At 44.7% G+C, this 17,310-nt stretch overlaps 1 protein-coding gene across 2 annotated transcripts in view; it reads left to right on the top strand.

Moving 5' to 3' along the window:
* Positions 1–17,310, top strand: part of SEMA3D (semaphorin 3D) — a 327,020-nt gene that overhangs the window by 92,016 nt on the left and 217,694 nt on the right. For both annotated transcript variants that reach the window (XM_069765163.1, XM_069765164.1), the window contains one exon: positions 16,044–16,226. In XM_069765163.1, the coding sequence (XP_069621264.1) occupies positions 16,082–16,226 (145 nt within the window). In that variant the 5' untranslated portion in view covers positions 16,044–16,081. The remainder of the gene's footprint in view (positions 1–16,043; positions 16,227–17,310) is intronic.

Genomic DNA, 17,310 nt, shown 5'->3' with positions numbered 1-17,310 from the left:
ATCGCTCTTCTGCATCGACAAAGCAGATTTTCTTTCTTCAACATAAACCTAATTGACAAAGTTCCTTTGAAAGTATGTTCAGAAACATTTAATTCTTATGGGACTGTAAATTATACTGATGACACAGGCTGGTTCGCTGCAGCTGGAGATAACAGCAGCTGGGAGGGATTGTTGTGGAATTTTTTAGCATTAAGTTTGTTTTTACTTCAAAAGATCCCACCTAAAAACTGAAACTCTATGCTACTCCGTAACCTGTAATTATATTACTTAGCTGCATTAGATGCCAGAGGATTTCATGCATCCAATAATAAAAGCCTTTCTTGGGAATTTTGGGTACGGTAATTGCGTCCTGTCTTATTACTATTTCCATGTGCAACATAACACAAGAGAATAGTAAAAGTAAACAAATACAACATGCCGCATACTGTTCCATTGTCAACAGATATATTTACAGCTTTGAAAATAGCGCAATGCACTGTGTGAGTTAATTGATGCCTTGGGCTGTTTGTGGTCAGGACATTTATAAGGGGACACAATGGGTTGGACTGCCATGTCTGAATAGCTAATTGTCATCAGAACAGTTTTCTGCATTGAATGAGGCAATTACTGGAGGCACGTTTACGCTGTAAATTCAATGTAAACATTAAAGTCAATTTAGGCATATTAAAAAAAAGTTATATTTTGTGCAACACAATGAAGGTTTTTTTTAGGGTGTGTTTTTGGCAAGAGAGAAATAAATTTACTCCCTGGCATTCTTGGCAAGCAAAATATTTAAGTAAGGCTATGAGCACTAAGTGTGTATTTCACCAAATATATAACTCTTTCTATACATGCATTATTATTAATGCCCCCAACAAGTTTTCACCCTCTGACTGGTGTTTGATGGGATACTGGCTTTTCATCTGTGTGGAAAAGCTCACCAGACTATACTTTCCTATACATAGGACCACCACAAGTATCCTACCATGGGTTTACCATTTATTTGCCTCTGTCAGATGTATAAATATTTATGGTACGCGACCGAACTTGCTCGGATAACGACTTATCTGAGCATGCTCGGGTGTTACACGAGCATCTGGGCATGCTCCTATATTATGGTCAAGTCTCTGCGGCTGCATGATTTGTGGCTGTTAGACAGCCTCAACAAATGTGGCTGTTAGACAGCCTCAACACACAGCCACAAATCATGCAGAGGCAGAGACTTAATAATATATGAGCAAGCCCGAGATACTCTGATAACACCCGAGCATGCTCGGATAAGAAATTGTCCAAGCATGTTCACTCATCACTAGTCAGAAGTAATGTTATAAGACAAAGAAAAATAATGTTGAAATAATCTATTGTTTGTTTTACAACTGGCATGGTAGTGAGAACCCAAAGGGAAATTTATGCCAGAACTGATGACTAGAGTTGAGCGACCTTGACCTTTTTAGAGTCGAGCCGGGTTTTGCGAAACCCGACTATGTCCAAAGTCGGGTCGAGTGAAATCGGCCGATTATGACGTAAAGTCGGGATCGACCGAAACACGAAACCCAATGCAAGTCAATGGGGCAGCATAGTCGGCAGTGAGTGGGGGCCAGGAAAACACCTAGAGTGGCCATTTTAATGTCAAAACCATCCATTCTTCTTAATGAAGCTTGTCAAGCGTAATTTACCTTATAATAATTGGAAGGCATTTGAAATTGGGGGTCATTTGGCTAAAGTTGTGGGGGGTAGGGCTGGTTCAAGTAATTAGTGGGCCCAGGAAATCTGGACCACGTCACGGCAGTGGAGCAGGGAGAGGTAAGTATTTCAACTTTGCAAGTGCTGTGAACCTGAGCAAGCAGGGGGGGCCCACTCGTTGGCATTGGCACTGGCACAGGGCCCCTCAAAGTACAGCGGTGTGTTTGCACGGCGGGGGCGCCTCCCACCGGCAGCAACACTTTTGCGTACTATGAGAGGCCCTGTGCCAGTGACGTCGCCAACTAGTATTCCTCCCCCCACCTGATGAAGGAACCTGCACTTTCATCTGCACCTTCCTCTTTGTCCCCGTGTAAGGTGGTATGGTATGCGGGAAGAGCAACCTGACTTTCAGCAGGGTCACAATGTTGTTGTGTAGCGTGCACGGGGAATGTTGCGTTATGGGTCAATGTACCAGCAGACTCATCTATCACTGGCTGGGCAATGGGCACGATGAAGTGGAAACACAGATATAGGCCCAAAGAAGAAAGTGGGCTAAATGCAGTTCAAAATTGGTAACACAGGAATAACCAGGGGGCATTGCAGTGGAGGACAACTGGAATGAGAGGCTGACACAGAGAGTAGGGCCAAATCAGTAAGTAGTCGAAATGCAGTTCAAAATTGGCAACCGTAGTAAACAGGCGGCACAGCTTTGTTCAGTGGAGGAGAACAGCAAGGAGTGGCAGACACCGATAGTAGGCCCCAAACCAACTAGTACGCCAAATGCAGTTGTTCCATTTAACCACAATTTAATGAGAGCCTGAAGATAGAAGCTCAGGAAAGGCAACCTGGGGAACACCTTGGAGTGTAACACACCATCTCTCTCCACCCCATACCCATTTTGTATGGCCTAATGCAGTGTACTTTTCTACAACTACTAAACGAGAGTCGGAAGACCGAAGCAATGGCAAGGAAACCTGGGGAACACCTTAGAGTGTAACACACCCTCTCTCTACACCCCATACCCAATTTGAAGGTCTAATGCAGTGTAGTTTCCAAGAACTACTAAACGAGAGCCGGAAGATCGAAGCTCAGGAAAGGCAACCTGGGGAACACCTTGGAGTGTAACACACCCTCTCGCTACACCCCATACCCAATTTGAAGGCCTAATGCAGCGTAGTTTCCAACAACTACTAAACGAGAGCCGGAAGATCGAAGCTCAGGAAAGGCAACCTGGGGAACACCTTGGAGTGTAACAAACCCTCTCTCTACACCCCATACCCAATTTGTAGGCCTAATGCAGCGTAGTTTCCGACAACTACTAAACGAGAGCATGAAGATCGAAGCTCAGGAAAGGCAACCTGGGGAACACCTTGGAGTGTAACACACCCTCTCTCTACACCCCATACCCAATTTGTAGGCCTAATGCAGCGTAGTTTCCGACAACTACTAAACGAGAGCCGGAATATCGAAGCTCAGGAAAGGCAACCTGGGGAACACCTTGGAGTGTAACACACCCTCTCTCTACACCCCATACCCAATTTGTAGGCCTAATGCAGCGTAGTTTCCGACAACTACTAAACGAGAGCCGGAATATCGAAGCTCAGGAAAGGCAACCTGGGGAACACCTTGGAGTGTAACACACCCTCTCTCTACACCCCATACCCAATTTGAAGGCCTAATGCAGTGTAGTTTCCAAGAACTACTAAACGAGAGCCGGAAGATCGAAGCTCAGGAAAGGCAACCTGGGGAACACCTTGGAGTGTAACACACCCTCTCGCTACACCCCATACCCAATTTGAAGGCCTAATGCAGCGTAGTTTCCAACAACTACTAAACGAGAGCCGGAAGATCGAAGCTCAGGAAAGGCAACCTGGGGAACACCTTGGAGTGTAACAAACCCTCTCTCTACACCCCATACCCAATTTGTAGGCCTAATGCAGCGTAGTTTCCGACAACTACTAAACGAGAGCATGAAGATCGAAGCTCAGGAAAGGCAACCTGGGGAACACCTTGGAGTGTAACACACCCTCTCTCTACACCCCATACCCAATTTGTAGGCCTAATGCAGCGTAGTTTCCGACAACTACTAAACGAGAGCCGGAATATCGAAGCTCAGGAAAGGCAACCTGGGGAACACCTTGGAGTGTAACACACCCTCTCGCTACACCCCATACCCAATTTGAAGGCCTAATGCAGCGTAGTTTCCAACAACTACTAAACGAGAGCCGGAAGATCGAAGCTCAGGAAAGGCAACCTGGGGAACACCTTGGAGTGGAACACACCATCTCTCTACACCCCATACCCAATTTGAAGGCCTAATGCAGAGTAGTTTCCAAGAACTACTAAACGAGAGCCGGAAGATCGAAGCTCAGGAAAGGCAACCTGGGGAACACCTTGGAGTGTAACACAACGTCTCTCTACACGACGGAAGGGCTGATTCTTAGGAAGGAAGGCTGTTGGAAATAAGCATTGCGCGTCCGAGGGTGATTATATTCTTATTAGGTATATACTCACCCTCGGACGCGCCCTGCTTCTTTATTTGGAATGAATGTTTATTTGCAATGTGGTGTTGACTTTCTCTATTATTTTGGTAATTAATGATTTTATTATTTTCATTATTTTGCATCTTCTCGGCAATAATATAAAGAAGACGCGACAGGACAACACTCGGTGGATGCCATATGTGTGTTTTCAATTTGAAAAAACTTTCAGTTAACTACTTGCAGGAGAAAGTAATTGTAGCTGGTGGCCATTTTTAGTACTGTACCAGATTTTAGTTGTGTGTTTGTTTTTAATGTTAAAATGTCTGCATTTGATATCTCACCAGTATTTTCTTTTTTATAAGCAAAATACTTATTTTTATATTTTCTGATGTTGGTTCCAGGGGTACACGGCCAGCAGTGCCCTGGTCAGTGTAGTAGTAGTTGAAAGAATGGACCGCAGACAGGCATCGAAGGCCTAAAATAATAACACATGGCTGTAGGCAATTTTAAATTGGTTCCAGGGGTACACGGACAGCAGTGGTGTGGTCAGTGGAGGCCTAGTGGAAGGAGTGACCGCAGACAGGCATCGAAGGCCTAAAATAATAACACATGGCTGTAGGCAATTTTAAATTGGTTCCAGGGGTACACGGGCAGCAGTGACCTGGTCAGTGTAGTAGTAGTTGAAAGAATGGACCGCAGACAGGCATCGAAGGCCTAAAATAAAAAAATTGGGCTGGCTGTAGGCAATTTTAAATTGGTTCCAGGGGTACACGGGCAGCAGTGGTGTGGTCAGTGGAAGTCTAGTGGAAGGAGTGACCGCAGACAGGCATCGAAGGCCTAAAATAATAACACATGGCTGTAGGCAATTTTAAATTGGTTCCAGGGGTACACGGACAGCAGTGGTGTGGTCAGTGGAGGCCTAGTGGAAGGAGTGACCGCAGACAGGCATCGAAGGCCTAAAATAATAACACATGGCTGTAGGCAATTTTAAATTGGTTCCAGGGGTACACGGACAGCAGTGGTGTGGTCAGTGGAGGCCTAGTGGAAGGAGTGACCGCAGACAGGCATCGAAGGCCTAAAATAATAACACATGGCTGTAGGCAATTTTAAATTGGTTCCAGGGGTACACGGACAGCAGTGGTGTGGTCAGTGGAGGCCTAGTGGAAGGAGTGACCGCAGACAGGCATCGAAGGCCTAAAATAATAACACATGGCTGTAGGCAATTTTAAATTGGTTCCCGGGGTACACGGGCAGCAGTGACCTGGTCAGTGTAGTAGTAGTTGAAAAAATGGACCGCAGACAGGCATCGAATGCCTAAAATAATAACACATGGCTGTAGGCAATTTTAAATTGGTTCCAGGGGTACACGGGCAGCAGTGACCTGGTCAGTGTAGTAGTAGTTGAAAGAATGGACCGCAGACAGGCATCGAAGGCCTAAAATAAAAAAATTGGGCTGGCTGTAGGCAATTTTAAATTGGTTCCAGGGGTACACGGACAGCAGTGGTGTGGTCAGTGGAGGCCTAGTGGAAGGAGTGACCGCAGACAGGCATCGAAGGCCTAAAATAATAACACATGGCTGTAGGCAATTTTAAATTGGTTCCAGGGGTACACGGGCAGCAGTGACCTGGTCAGTGTAGTAGTAGTTGAAAAAATGGACCGCAGACAGGCATCGAATGCCTAAAATAATAACACATGGCTGTAGGCAATTTTAAATTGGTTCCAGGGGTACACGGGCAGCAGTGACCTGGTCAGTGTAGTAGTAGTTGAAAGAATGGACCGCAGACAGGCATCGAAGGCCTAAAATAAAAAAATTGGGCTGGCTGTAGGCAATTTTAAATTGGTTCCAGGGGTACACGGACAGCAGTGGTGTGGTCAGTGGAGGCCTAGTGGAAGGAGTGACCGCAGACAGGCATCGAAGGCCTAAAATAATAACACATGGCTGTAGGCAATTTTAAATTGGTTCCAGGGGTACACGGGCAGCAGTGACCTGGTCAGTGTAGTAGTAGTTGAAAAAATGGACCGCAGACAGGCATCAAATGCCTAAAATAATAACACATGGCTGTAGGCAATTTTAAATTGGTTCCAGGGGTACACGGGCAGCAGTGACCTGGTCAGTGTAGTAGTAGTTGAAAGAATGGACCGCAGACAGGCATCGAAGGCCTAAAATAAAAAAATTGGGCTGGCTGTAGGCAATTTTAAATTGGTTCCAGGGGTACACGGACAGCAGTGGTGTGGTCAGTGGAGGCCTAGTGGAAGGAGTGACCGCAGACAGGCATCGAAGGCCTAAAATAATAACACATGGCTGTAGGCAATTTTAAATTGGTTCCAGGGGTACACGGGCAGCAGTGACCTGGTCAGTGTAGTAGTAGTTGAAAAAATGGACCGCAGACAGGCATCGAATGCCTAAAATAATAACACATGGCTGTAGGCAATTTTAAATTGGTTCCAGGGGTACACGGGCAGCAGTGACCTGGTCAGTGTAGTAGTAGTTGAAAGAATGGACCGCAGACAGGCATCGAAGGCCTAAAATAAAAAAATTGGGCTGGCTGTAGGCAATTTTAAATTGGTTCCAGGGGTACACGGACAGCAGTGGTGTGGTCAGTGGAGGCCTAGTGGAAGGAGTGACCGCAGACAGGCATCGAAGGCCTAAAATAATAACACATGGCTGTAGGCAATTTTAAATTGGTTCCAGGGGTACACGGACAGCAGTGACCTGGTCAGTGTAGTAGTAGTTGAAAGAATGGACCGCAGACAGGCATCGAAGGCCTAAAATAAAAAAATTGGGCTGGCTGTAGGCAATTTTAAATTGGTTCCAGGGGTACACGGGCAGCAGTGACCTGGTCAGTGTAGTAGTAGTTGAAAGAATGGACCGCAGACAGGCTTAGAAGGCCTAACATAACAAACTTGGGCTGGCTGTAGGCACTTTTAAATTGGTTCCAGGGGTACACGGGCAGCAGTGGTCTGGTCAGTGGAAGTCTAGTGGAAGGAGTGACCGCAGACAGGCTTCCAAGGCCTAACATAACAAACTTGGGCTGGCTGTAGGCACTTTTAAATTGGTTCCAGGGGTACACGGGCAGCAGTGGTCTGGTCAGTGGAAGTCTAGTGGAAGGAGTGACCGCAGACAGGCTTCGAAGGCCTAACATAACAAAATTGGGCTGGCTGTAGGCACTTTAAATTGGTTCCAGGGGTACATGGGCAGCAGTGTATGGTCAGTGGAAGTCTAGTGGAAGGAGTGACGGCAGACAGTCTTCGAAGGCCTAACATAACAAAATTGGGCTGACTGTAGGCACTTTTAAATTGGTTCCAGGGTAACACGGCCAGCAGTGGCCTGGTCAGTGTAGTAGTTGTAGAAAGAAGGGACCGCAGACAGGCTTCGAAGGCCTAACATAACAAAAATGTCAAAACAATGGTATTGTCAGTGCCAGGCATTGAAGGATGTCAGCGGCTAGACTACACATTGGTGAAGCTGTGAGAGATAATTTTGCTAGTGGTAGAGCACTGTTTGAGCTGGGGGGGGGAACTGTCTTGTGGCCGGCGGTACAGGCACAGGGCCCCTCATATTACAACGGTGTGTCTGACGTTGGGTGCGCACCACCACCGCCAGAGACACTTTATTGTACTATGAGGGACCCAGTGGCAGTGCCGTCGACCAAAAGCGGCCACACCCACCTCTTCAGACAAACAGCACTCTCAAGGGTCCAAGCGCAAAGTGGCGATAGCACGGCCCCGTGTGGGGAGTTTGGCCATTTCGTGAGGTGGAAACATGTCGTATGCTGGACAATCAGGTGAAGAAAATTAAGAGATTGGAAAAGTCATTCAGAATAGTCCACAGGCAAGACCTTTTCATAGGAAAGCTAGGTGTCAGCCGGGCAGGGTGGGGCAAAAGATTTTGAAATCCAGTTGTGGTTCATTTTAATGAAGGTTAGATCATCTACATTTTGGGTAGCCAGACGAGTCCTTTTTTCTGTTAGTATTGAACCTGCAGCACTGAATACTCTTTCTGATAGGACACTAGCTGCCGGGCAAGCAAGCTCCTGCAATGCATATTCTGCCAATTCTGGCCAGGTGTCTAATTTGGATGCCCAGTAATCAAATGGGAATGACGGTTGAGGGAGAACGTCGATAAGGGATGAAAAATAGTTTGTAACCATACTGGACAAATGTTGTCTCCTGTCACTTTGAATTGATGCTGCAGTACCTGTCCTGTCTGCGGTCATAGAAAAATCACTCCACAACCTGGTCAGAAAACCCCTCTGTCCAACGCCACTTCTGATTTCTGCCCCTCTAACACCTCTGGTCTGCTGGCCCCTGGAGCTCGTGTGAGAACGATCACGGGCGCTGTGTGCAGGGAATGCCAGAAGCAAACGGTCAACAAGAGTTGATTGTTTTGTTGCTAATATTAGTTCCAAGTTCTCATGTGGCATAATATTTTGCAATTTGCCTTTATAGCGAGGATCAAGGAGGCAGGCCAACCAGTAATCGTCATCGTTCATCATTTTTGTAATGCGTGTGTCCCTTTTGAGGATACGCAAGGCATAATCCGCCATGTGGGCCAAAGTTCCCGTTGTCAAATCTGCGGTTGTGCTTGGTTGAGGGGCAGTTGCAGGCAAATCTACGTCACTTGTGTCCCTCAAAAAACCAGAACCCGGCCTTGCCACGCCACCAATTTCCCGTGCCCCCGGGAAAGCTTCCTCATTAAAAATATACTCATCCCCATCATCCTCCTCATCCTCCACCTCCTCTTCGCCCGGTACCTCGTCATGTACACTGCCCTGACCAGACAATCGCTGACTGTCATCAAGGCTTTCCTCTTCCTCTGGTGCAGACGCCTGATCCTTTATGTGCGTCAAACTTTGCATCAGCAGACGCATTAGGGGGATGCTCATGCTTATTATGGCGTTGTCTGCACTAACCAGCCGTGTGCATTCCTCAAAACACTGAAGGACTTGACACATGTCTTGAATCTTCGACCACTGCACACCTGACAACTCCATGTCTGCCATCCTACTGCCTGCCCGTGTATGTGTATCCTCCCACAAAAACATAACAGCCCGCCTCTGTTCGCACAGTCTCTGAAGCATGTGCAGTGTTGAGTTCCACCTTGTTGCAACGTCTATGATTAGGCGATGCTGGGGAAGGTTCAAAGAACGCTGATAGGTCTGCATACGGCTGGAGTGTACAGGCGAACGGCGGATATGTGCGCAAAGTCCACGCACTTTGAGGAGCAGGTCGGATAACCCCGGATAACTTTTCAGGAAGCACTGCACCACCAGGTTTAAGGTGTGAGCCAGGCAAGGAATGTGTTTCAGTTGGGAAAGGGAGATGGCAGCCATGAAATTCCTTCCGTTATCACTCACTACCTTGCCTGCCTCAAGATCTACAGTGCCCAGCCACGACTGCGTTTCTTGCTGCAAGAACTCGGACAGAACTTCCGCGGTGTGTCTATTGTCGCCCAAACACTTCATAGCCAATACAGCCTGCTGACGTATGCCAGTAGCTGCCCCATAATGGGAGACCTGGTGTGCAACAGTGGCAGGTGCGGATGGAGTGTTTGTGCGACTGCGGTCTGTGGACGAGCTCTTGCTTCTGCAGGAGGACGAGGAGGAGGAGGAGGAGGGGGTGCGAACGGCTACAGACAACTGTTTACTAGACCGTGGGCTAGGCAGAACTGTCCCAAACTTGCTGTCCCCTGTGGACCCTGAATCCACCACATTTACCCAGTGTGCCGTGATGGACACGTAACGTCCCTGGCCATGCCTACTGGTCCATGCATCTGTTGTCAGGTGCACCTTTGTGCTCACAGATTGCCTGAGTGCATGGACGATGCGCTCTTTAACATGCTGGTGGAGGGCTGGGATGGCTTTTCTGGAAAAAAAGTGTCGACTGGGTAGCTCGTAGCGTGGTACAGCGTAGTCCATCAGGTCTTTGAAAGCTTCGCTTTCAACTAACCGGTAGGGCATCATCTCTAACGAGATTAGTCTAGCTATGTGGGCGTTCAAACCCTGTGTACGCGGATGCGAGGCTAAGTATTTCCTTTTTCTAACCATAGTCTCATGTAGGGTGAGCTGGACTGGAGAGCTGGAGATCGTGGAACTAGCGGGGGTGCCGGTGGACATGGCAGACTGAGAGACGGTGGGAGATGGTATTGTTGCCGCCGGTGCCCTAGATGCAGTGTTTCCTACTACGAAACTGGTGATTCCCTGACCCTGACTGCTTTGGCCTGGCAAAGATACCTGCACAGATACAGCAGGTGGTGCGCTAAATGGTGGTCCTACACTGCCGGAAGGGATGTTGCGTTGATGACTAGCTTCATTGGCCGAGGGTGCAACAACCTTAAGGGACGTTTGGTAGTTAGTCCAAGCTTTCAAATGCATGGTGGTTAAATGTCTATGCATGCAACTAGTATTGAGACTTTTCAGATTCTGACCTCTGCTTAAGGAAGTAGAACATTTTTGACAGATGACTTTGCGCTGATCAATTGGATGTTGTTTAAAAAAATGCCAGACTGCACTCTTTCTAGCATCGGATACCTTTTCAGGCATTGCAGACTGAGCTTTAACCGGATGGCCACGCTGTCCTCCACCAGGTTTTGGCTTTGCCACGCGTTTTGGGCAAGATACGGGCCCGGCAGATGGAACCTGTGGCGATGTTGATGCCTGCTGCGGCCCCTCCTCCTCCTCTGCTTCAGAACTGCTGCCGCCTGCACCCTGTTCCCCCAATGGCTGCCAATCGGGGTCAAGAACTGGGTCATCTAATAACTCTTCTTGTACCTCCTGCGCAACTTCGTCTGTGTCACCGTGTCGTTCGGTGGTATAGCGTTCGTGATGGGGCAACATAGTCTCATCAGGGTCTGATTCTTGATCAGCACCCTGCGAGGGCAATGTTGTGGTCTGAGTCAAAGGACCAGCATAGTAGTCTGGCTGTGGCTGTGCGTCAGTGCACTCCATGTCAGATTCAATTTGTAATGGGCATGGACTGTTAACTGCTTCACTTTCTAAGCCAGGGACGGTATGTGTAAAGAGCTCCATGGAGTAACCCGTTGTGTCGCCTGCTGCATTCTTCTCTGTTGTTGTTTTTGCTGAAGAGGACAAGGAAGTGACTTGTCCCTGACCGTGAACATCCACTAACGACGCGCTGCTTTTACTTTTACCAGTTTCACGAGATGAGGCAAAAGAGCTAGAGGCTGAGTCAGCAAGATAAGCCAAAACTTGCTCTTGCTGCTCCGGCTTTAAAAGCGGTTTTCCTAATCCCAGAAAAGGGAGCGTTCGAGGCCTTGTGTAGCCGGACGACGAACCTGGCTCCACAGCTCCAGACTTAGGTGCAATATTTTTTCCCCCACGACCACCTGATGCTCCACCACTACCACTACCCTCATTACCAGCTGACAATGAACGCCCCCGGCCACGACCTCTTCCACTAGACTTCCTCATTGTTTTAAAAACGTAACCAAACTAACGTTATTTGTTGCAGTCACACAACTTACACGGTGAGCTATAACTTCAGTATGATTTAGCTACCCCTTTACAGGTTGGTGAGACCACAGCGAAAATCAGGCCCAATGTTACACACTCTTTTTTTGGTGGCTGCAAATTAGAGAGATGCCCCACACGCAGGACTGTCACTGAAGCACAAATGTTAATATTAATGTCACACTATTATTTTTTTTTTATTTTTATTTTTTTCAGGAACACTTTAGAAACCCCCCCAAAAAAAAAAAATAGATTTTTGCAGGGAGAATTTAGAAAACAAATGTAACAAACTATATGCTTTCTATGGGCCACTGAGTGAGAGATGACGCACACAGGAATCAGGAGTGGCACACAAGCCCAGAGGCCAATATTTTTCTACCAATGATTGATGGAGTTATTTTCTCTGGTAGATTTTGGAACCCAAATCAAGGAAAAAAAATGTAGGCTTTCTATGGACCACAATTGGAGAGAGAGAGAGAGAGAGATGGCACACCCAGGAGTCAAGACTGGCACACAAGCAGAAAGGCCAATATTAATCTCCCACTGTTTTTTTTTTTTTTTTTTTTTTTTTTTTTTCAGGGAGACTTTAGAAAAAAAAATAATAAAAAAAATATGATTTTATCAGGAAGAATTTAGAAACCAAATAAAATAAAATGATTTTTTCAGGGAGAATTTATAAAACAAATAAAAACAAAAATAGGCGTTCTATGGCCCACTGACTGAGAGATGACGCACACAGGAGTCAGGAGTGGCACACAAACCCAGAGGCCAATATTTTTCTACCAATGATTGATGTAGTTATTTTCTCTGGTAGATTTTAGAACCCAAATCAAGGAAAAAAAATATAGGCTTTCTATGGACCACAATTGGAGAGAGAGAGAGAGAGAGAGAGAGAGAGAGAGAGAGAGATGGCACACCCAGGAGTCAAGACTGGCACACAAGCAGAAAGGCCAATATTAATCTCCCACTGTTTTTTTTGGTTGTTTTTTTTTTTTTTTTTTCAGGGAGACTTTAGAAAAAAAAATAATAAAAAAAATATGATTTTATCAGGAAGAATTTAGAAACCAAATAAAATAAAATGATTTTTTCAGGGAGAATTTATAAAACAAATAAAACCAAAAATAGGCGTTCTATGGCCCACTGACTGAGAGATGACGCACCCAGGAGTCAAGACTGGCACACAAGCAGAAAGGCCAATATTAATCTCCCACTGTTTTTTTTTTTTTTTTTCAGGGAGACTTTAGAAAAAAAAATAATAAAAAAAATATGATTTTATCAGGAAGAATTTAGAAACCAAATAAAATAAAATGATTTTTTCAGGGAGAATTTAGAAAACAAATAAAACCAAAAATAGGCGTTCTATGGCCCACTGACTGAGAGATGACGCACACAGGAGTCAGGAGTGGCACACAAACCCAGAGGCCAATATTTTTCTACCAATGATTGATGTAGTTATTTTCTCTGGTAGATTTTAGAACCCAAATCAAGGAAAAAAAATATAGGCTTTCTATGGACCACAATTGGAGAGAGAGAGAGAGAGAGAGAGAGAGAGAGAGAGAGATGGCACACCCAGGAGTCAAGACTGGCACACAAGCAGAAAGGCCAATATTAATCTCCCACTGTTTTTTTGGTTGTTTTTTTTTTTTTTTTTTCAGGGAGACTTTAGAAATAAAAATAATAAAAAAAATATGATTTTATCAGGAAGAATTTAGAAACCAAATAAAATAAAATGATTTTTTCAGGGAGAATTTAGAAAACAAATAAAACCAAAAATAGGCGTTCTATGGCCCACTGACTGAGAGAGAGAGAGAGATGGAACGCTTAGTACTGGCACACAAGCCCAAAGGGCAATATTAATCTCCCTTTTTTTTTCCAGGGAGAATTTCTAAAACCCAAAAAAAAAATAAAATAGGCTTTCTATGGCCCACTATTTGTGAGAGAGATGGGACGCTCAGGACTGGCACAGATGGCACGCTCAGGACTGGCACAGAAGCCCAGAGGCCAATATTAATCTCCCTTTTTTTCTGGGAGAATTTATAAAACCAAAAAAATATTTAAATAGGCTTTCTATGGCCCACTATTTGTGAGAGAGATGGCACGCTCAGGACTGGCACAGATGGCACGCTCACAACTGGCACACAAGCCCAGAGGCCAATATTAATCTCCCTTTTTTCAGGGAGAATTTCTAAAACCCAAAAAAAAAATAAAATAGGCTTTCTATGGCCCACTATTTGTGAGAGAGATGGCACGCCTAGGGCTGGCACAGATGGCACGCTCAGGACTGGCACACAAGCCCAGAGGCCAATATTAATCTCCCTTTTTTTCAGGGAGAATTTATAAAACCCCAAAAAAAATAAAATAGGCTTTCTATGGCCCACTATTTGTGAGAGAGATGGCACACTCAGGACTGGCACACAAGCCCAAAGGCCAATATTAATCTCCCACTGTATTTTTATCAGGGAGAATTTATACACCCCACAAAAAAAAATACAGAAAAATGAAAAGGCTTTCTATGGCCCACTATGTGAGAGAGATGGCACACACAGGGATGGCACTCTAGCAGAAATGCCAAATTGCCAATCTTAATCTCCCACCAAAAAAAAAAACAAAAAAAAAACAGGGAATGTCCTACAATTACTATCTCCCTGCCTGCAGTAATCTCAGCCAGGTATGGCAGGCAGCTACTATCTCCCTGCCTGCAGTAATCTCAGCCAGGTATGGCAGGCAGCAATAAGGAGTGGACTGATGCACAAATGAAATAAAAAGTGTGGACAAACAAAAAAGATAGCTGTGCAGAAAGGAAGGAACAAGAGGATTTGTGCTTTGAAAAAAGCAGTTGGTTTGCACAGCGGCGTACACACAGCAATGCAGCTATCAGGGAGCCTTCTAGGGCAGCCCAATGAGCTACAGCGCTGAGGGGAAAAAAAAAAAAAAAAAAACTTCCACTGTCCCTGCACACCGAGGGTGGTGTTGGACAGTGCAAATCGCTGCAGCACAAGCGGTTTTGTGGTTAATGGACCCTGCCTAACGCTATCCCTGCTTCTGACAAAGCGGCAGCAACCTCTCCCTAAGCTCAGATCAGCAGCAGTAAGATGGCGGTCGGCGGGAACGCCTCTTTATAGCCCCTGTGACGTCGCAGACAGCAAGCCAATCACTGCAATGCCCTTCTCTAAGATGGTGGGGACCAGGACCTATGTCATCACGCTGCCCACACTCTGCGTTTACCTTCATTGGCTGAGAAATGGCGCTTTTCGCGTCATTGAAACGCGACTTTGGCGCGAAAGTCGCGTACCGCATGGCCGACCCCGCACAGGGGTCGGATCGGGTTTCATGAAACCCCGACTTAGCCAAAAGTCGGCGACTTTTGAAAATGTTCGACCCGTTTCGCTCAACCCTACTGATGACATTATTTTTTATGGACTTGTTCCCAACATTCAGTGCATTACTTGTGCTAGAACTACATCATAAGTGTGAAATGTGGTGCATTCTTAGATCCTGCTTTGATCCCGTTATGGAGGAGCCGGAACACAAAGTGCACAACTTTATCATCAGTTCTGTTTCAAGTTTAAGCATAAAATAACTGCCATATGGGAATCTCACATTTTTGGGGTGTCTCACGACATTGCGATCCCTGACGATCCCCAAAATACATCCTTATGGGGCAAAATGGTGCAAATGTCTTATAAACTGTCATGTATGAACATGGACTGTGGTTATCAAGCATTTCTCAATCACCCAAAATACAAGTAGCTATGGTTATTTCCTTTGAAAATGGAAAAGGAATAGACAGTTACTATCTTGCAACATTTGGAGCATCGCAGTCCATTCTTGCACTAAAAAAATGTATTTATGTAGTACATGAAGACTAGACCTTCTAATAGACTTCTCATTGGTTAAAGGAAAAAGAAATGTAATATATGGAATATTAATGAATCTATAAAGTAAGTGCTTCTAAATGTCCTAGGTTTTGCTTGTAAAGTATTTCCTTGGACCATTATAAGAAATATGACTTGTATAGTTCATAAGTTTATATTAACCCATTATCTAGAAATGTCCTTTTTTTGGGACGCTTAATCTTTTGCTTCTAGCAACTAAGATTTTATAATTTTTATAAATAGGTCGAATTTTTTGTGTTGTGTTTGTAAAATGAATATTTTCCAAATAGGAAATCATGTCATTGTCATTTTTAATTGAATATTGGGATGCCCTTTTCTGAAAAATCCGTAAAATGAAAATTTCTAATTTGGCAAGTAATGGGTTAAAATCTTACGTTACATAGACAAGTATCCAGTGAGTATCTGGTCTGCTTGTAATTAATTTCTTGTGTCAGTTAACTTGATCCAATAAAATAGGGAAGATTTGTAACATTCATCAGTAACACAGTATCATCTTCCAATAACAAGTCATAAAAACCTGTTTCTTCTTTTAGACAGGCCATTCCCTAGAAGAGGTGCCAGATACAACACCATGGAAAAGAAGTGTCACAAATGTCACAGCAGATGGCTAACACCACGGAATATCTCCACAATGCTATCACTGTTTTTTCTGATATTTTTGCCAACAACTAACAGCATGAGACAAAATATTCCCCGACTCAAACTCTCTTACAAAGGTAAGTCTATAACAGAGCCTTGATACTTTTTATGTCTTTGATTGGAACTGTTAAGGTTCCTATTTTCTGTGCTATGAGCGGTTTATACTGAATTTTTGTTGAAATGTAATTAATATCCCCTTGATATACGCTGCTCCAAATATATTAATTCATTTGTAGAAATAAGTGAATTTATTTGTGTGTTATTGTATTCAACTTTGACTTAAATCTGTACTCTTACAACAACAGATTTTTTGCGATTTGCTCTTTGAGAATGACAACTGCCATTTTGTTGAACCATAGAGGACTATGAAAATGGTTAAAAAATAAAATAATAATACTCACCTCACTGTTTTCCTGTTCTGCCATGCCTGCAGCCCACCGTCCAGTCTTCAGATCATTCTCTTTTCAGTTTTGGCCATCATGTGCATTGTCGCCAGTGTCTTCACACCAGGATAAGTCAATGGGGTTAACTAGATCTTTGAGGTCACTGCAGCATTCACCATGAGGTTACAACATTACACGTGAGACACCTGGATGACAGGATGGCTCCAACTGATCTCTAAATCCTAGTCGACCCAGAAGATCCATCCTGGAGTGAAAAGACCTGAGAGAATGGGTGTGATGGCCAAAGGGGAAAAAAAAGAGGAGTGGAGGAAAAGATGTCAAGCTGCATGGATGACAGGACATGTGAGCAGTGAGGTGGTTATTATAATTCTCTTTTTTTGCAAGCTGTTTTTGTTATCTAGAAGCATAATAAGGAGCATTTAATTGAAAGAGAATAACTTACCGTATATACTTGAGTATAAGCCGACCCGAGTATAAGCCGAACCCCCTAATTTTGCCACAAAAAACTAGGAAAACTTGACTCGAGTATAAGCCTAGGTTGGAAAATGCAGCAGCTACTGGTAAATTTCAAAAATAAAAATGGGTACCAATAAAAGTAAAATTAATTTAGATATCAGTAGGTTAAGTGTTTTTGAATATCCATATTGAATCAGGAGCCCCATATAATGCTCCATACAATTCATGATGGGCCCCATATAATGCTACATATTAAAATATGCCCCATATAATGCTGCACAAAGGTTAATAATGGCCCCAT

Source organism: Ranitomeya imitator, chromosome 4 (assembly GCF_032444005.1).
Source record: "Ranitomeya imitator isolate aRanImi1 chromosome 4, aRanImi1.pri, whole genome shotgun sequence".
Lineage (NCBI taxonomy): Eukaryota > Metazoa > Chordata > Amphibia > Anura > Dendrobatidae > Ranitomeya > Ranitomeya imitator.
This window is presented reverse-complemented; position numbering and strand designations above follow the sequence as displayed.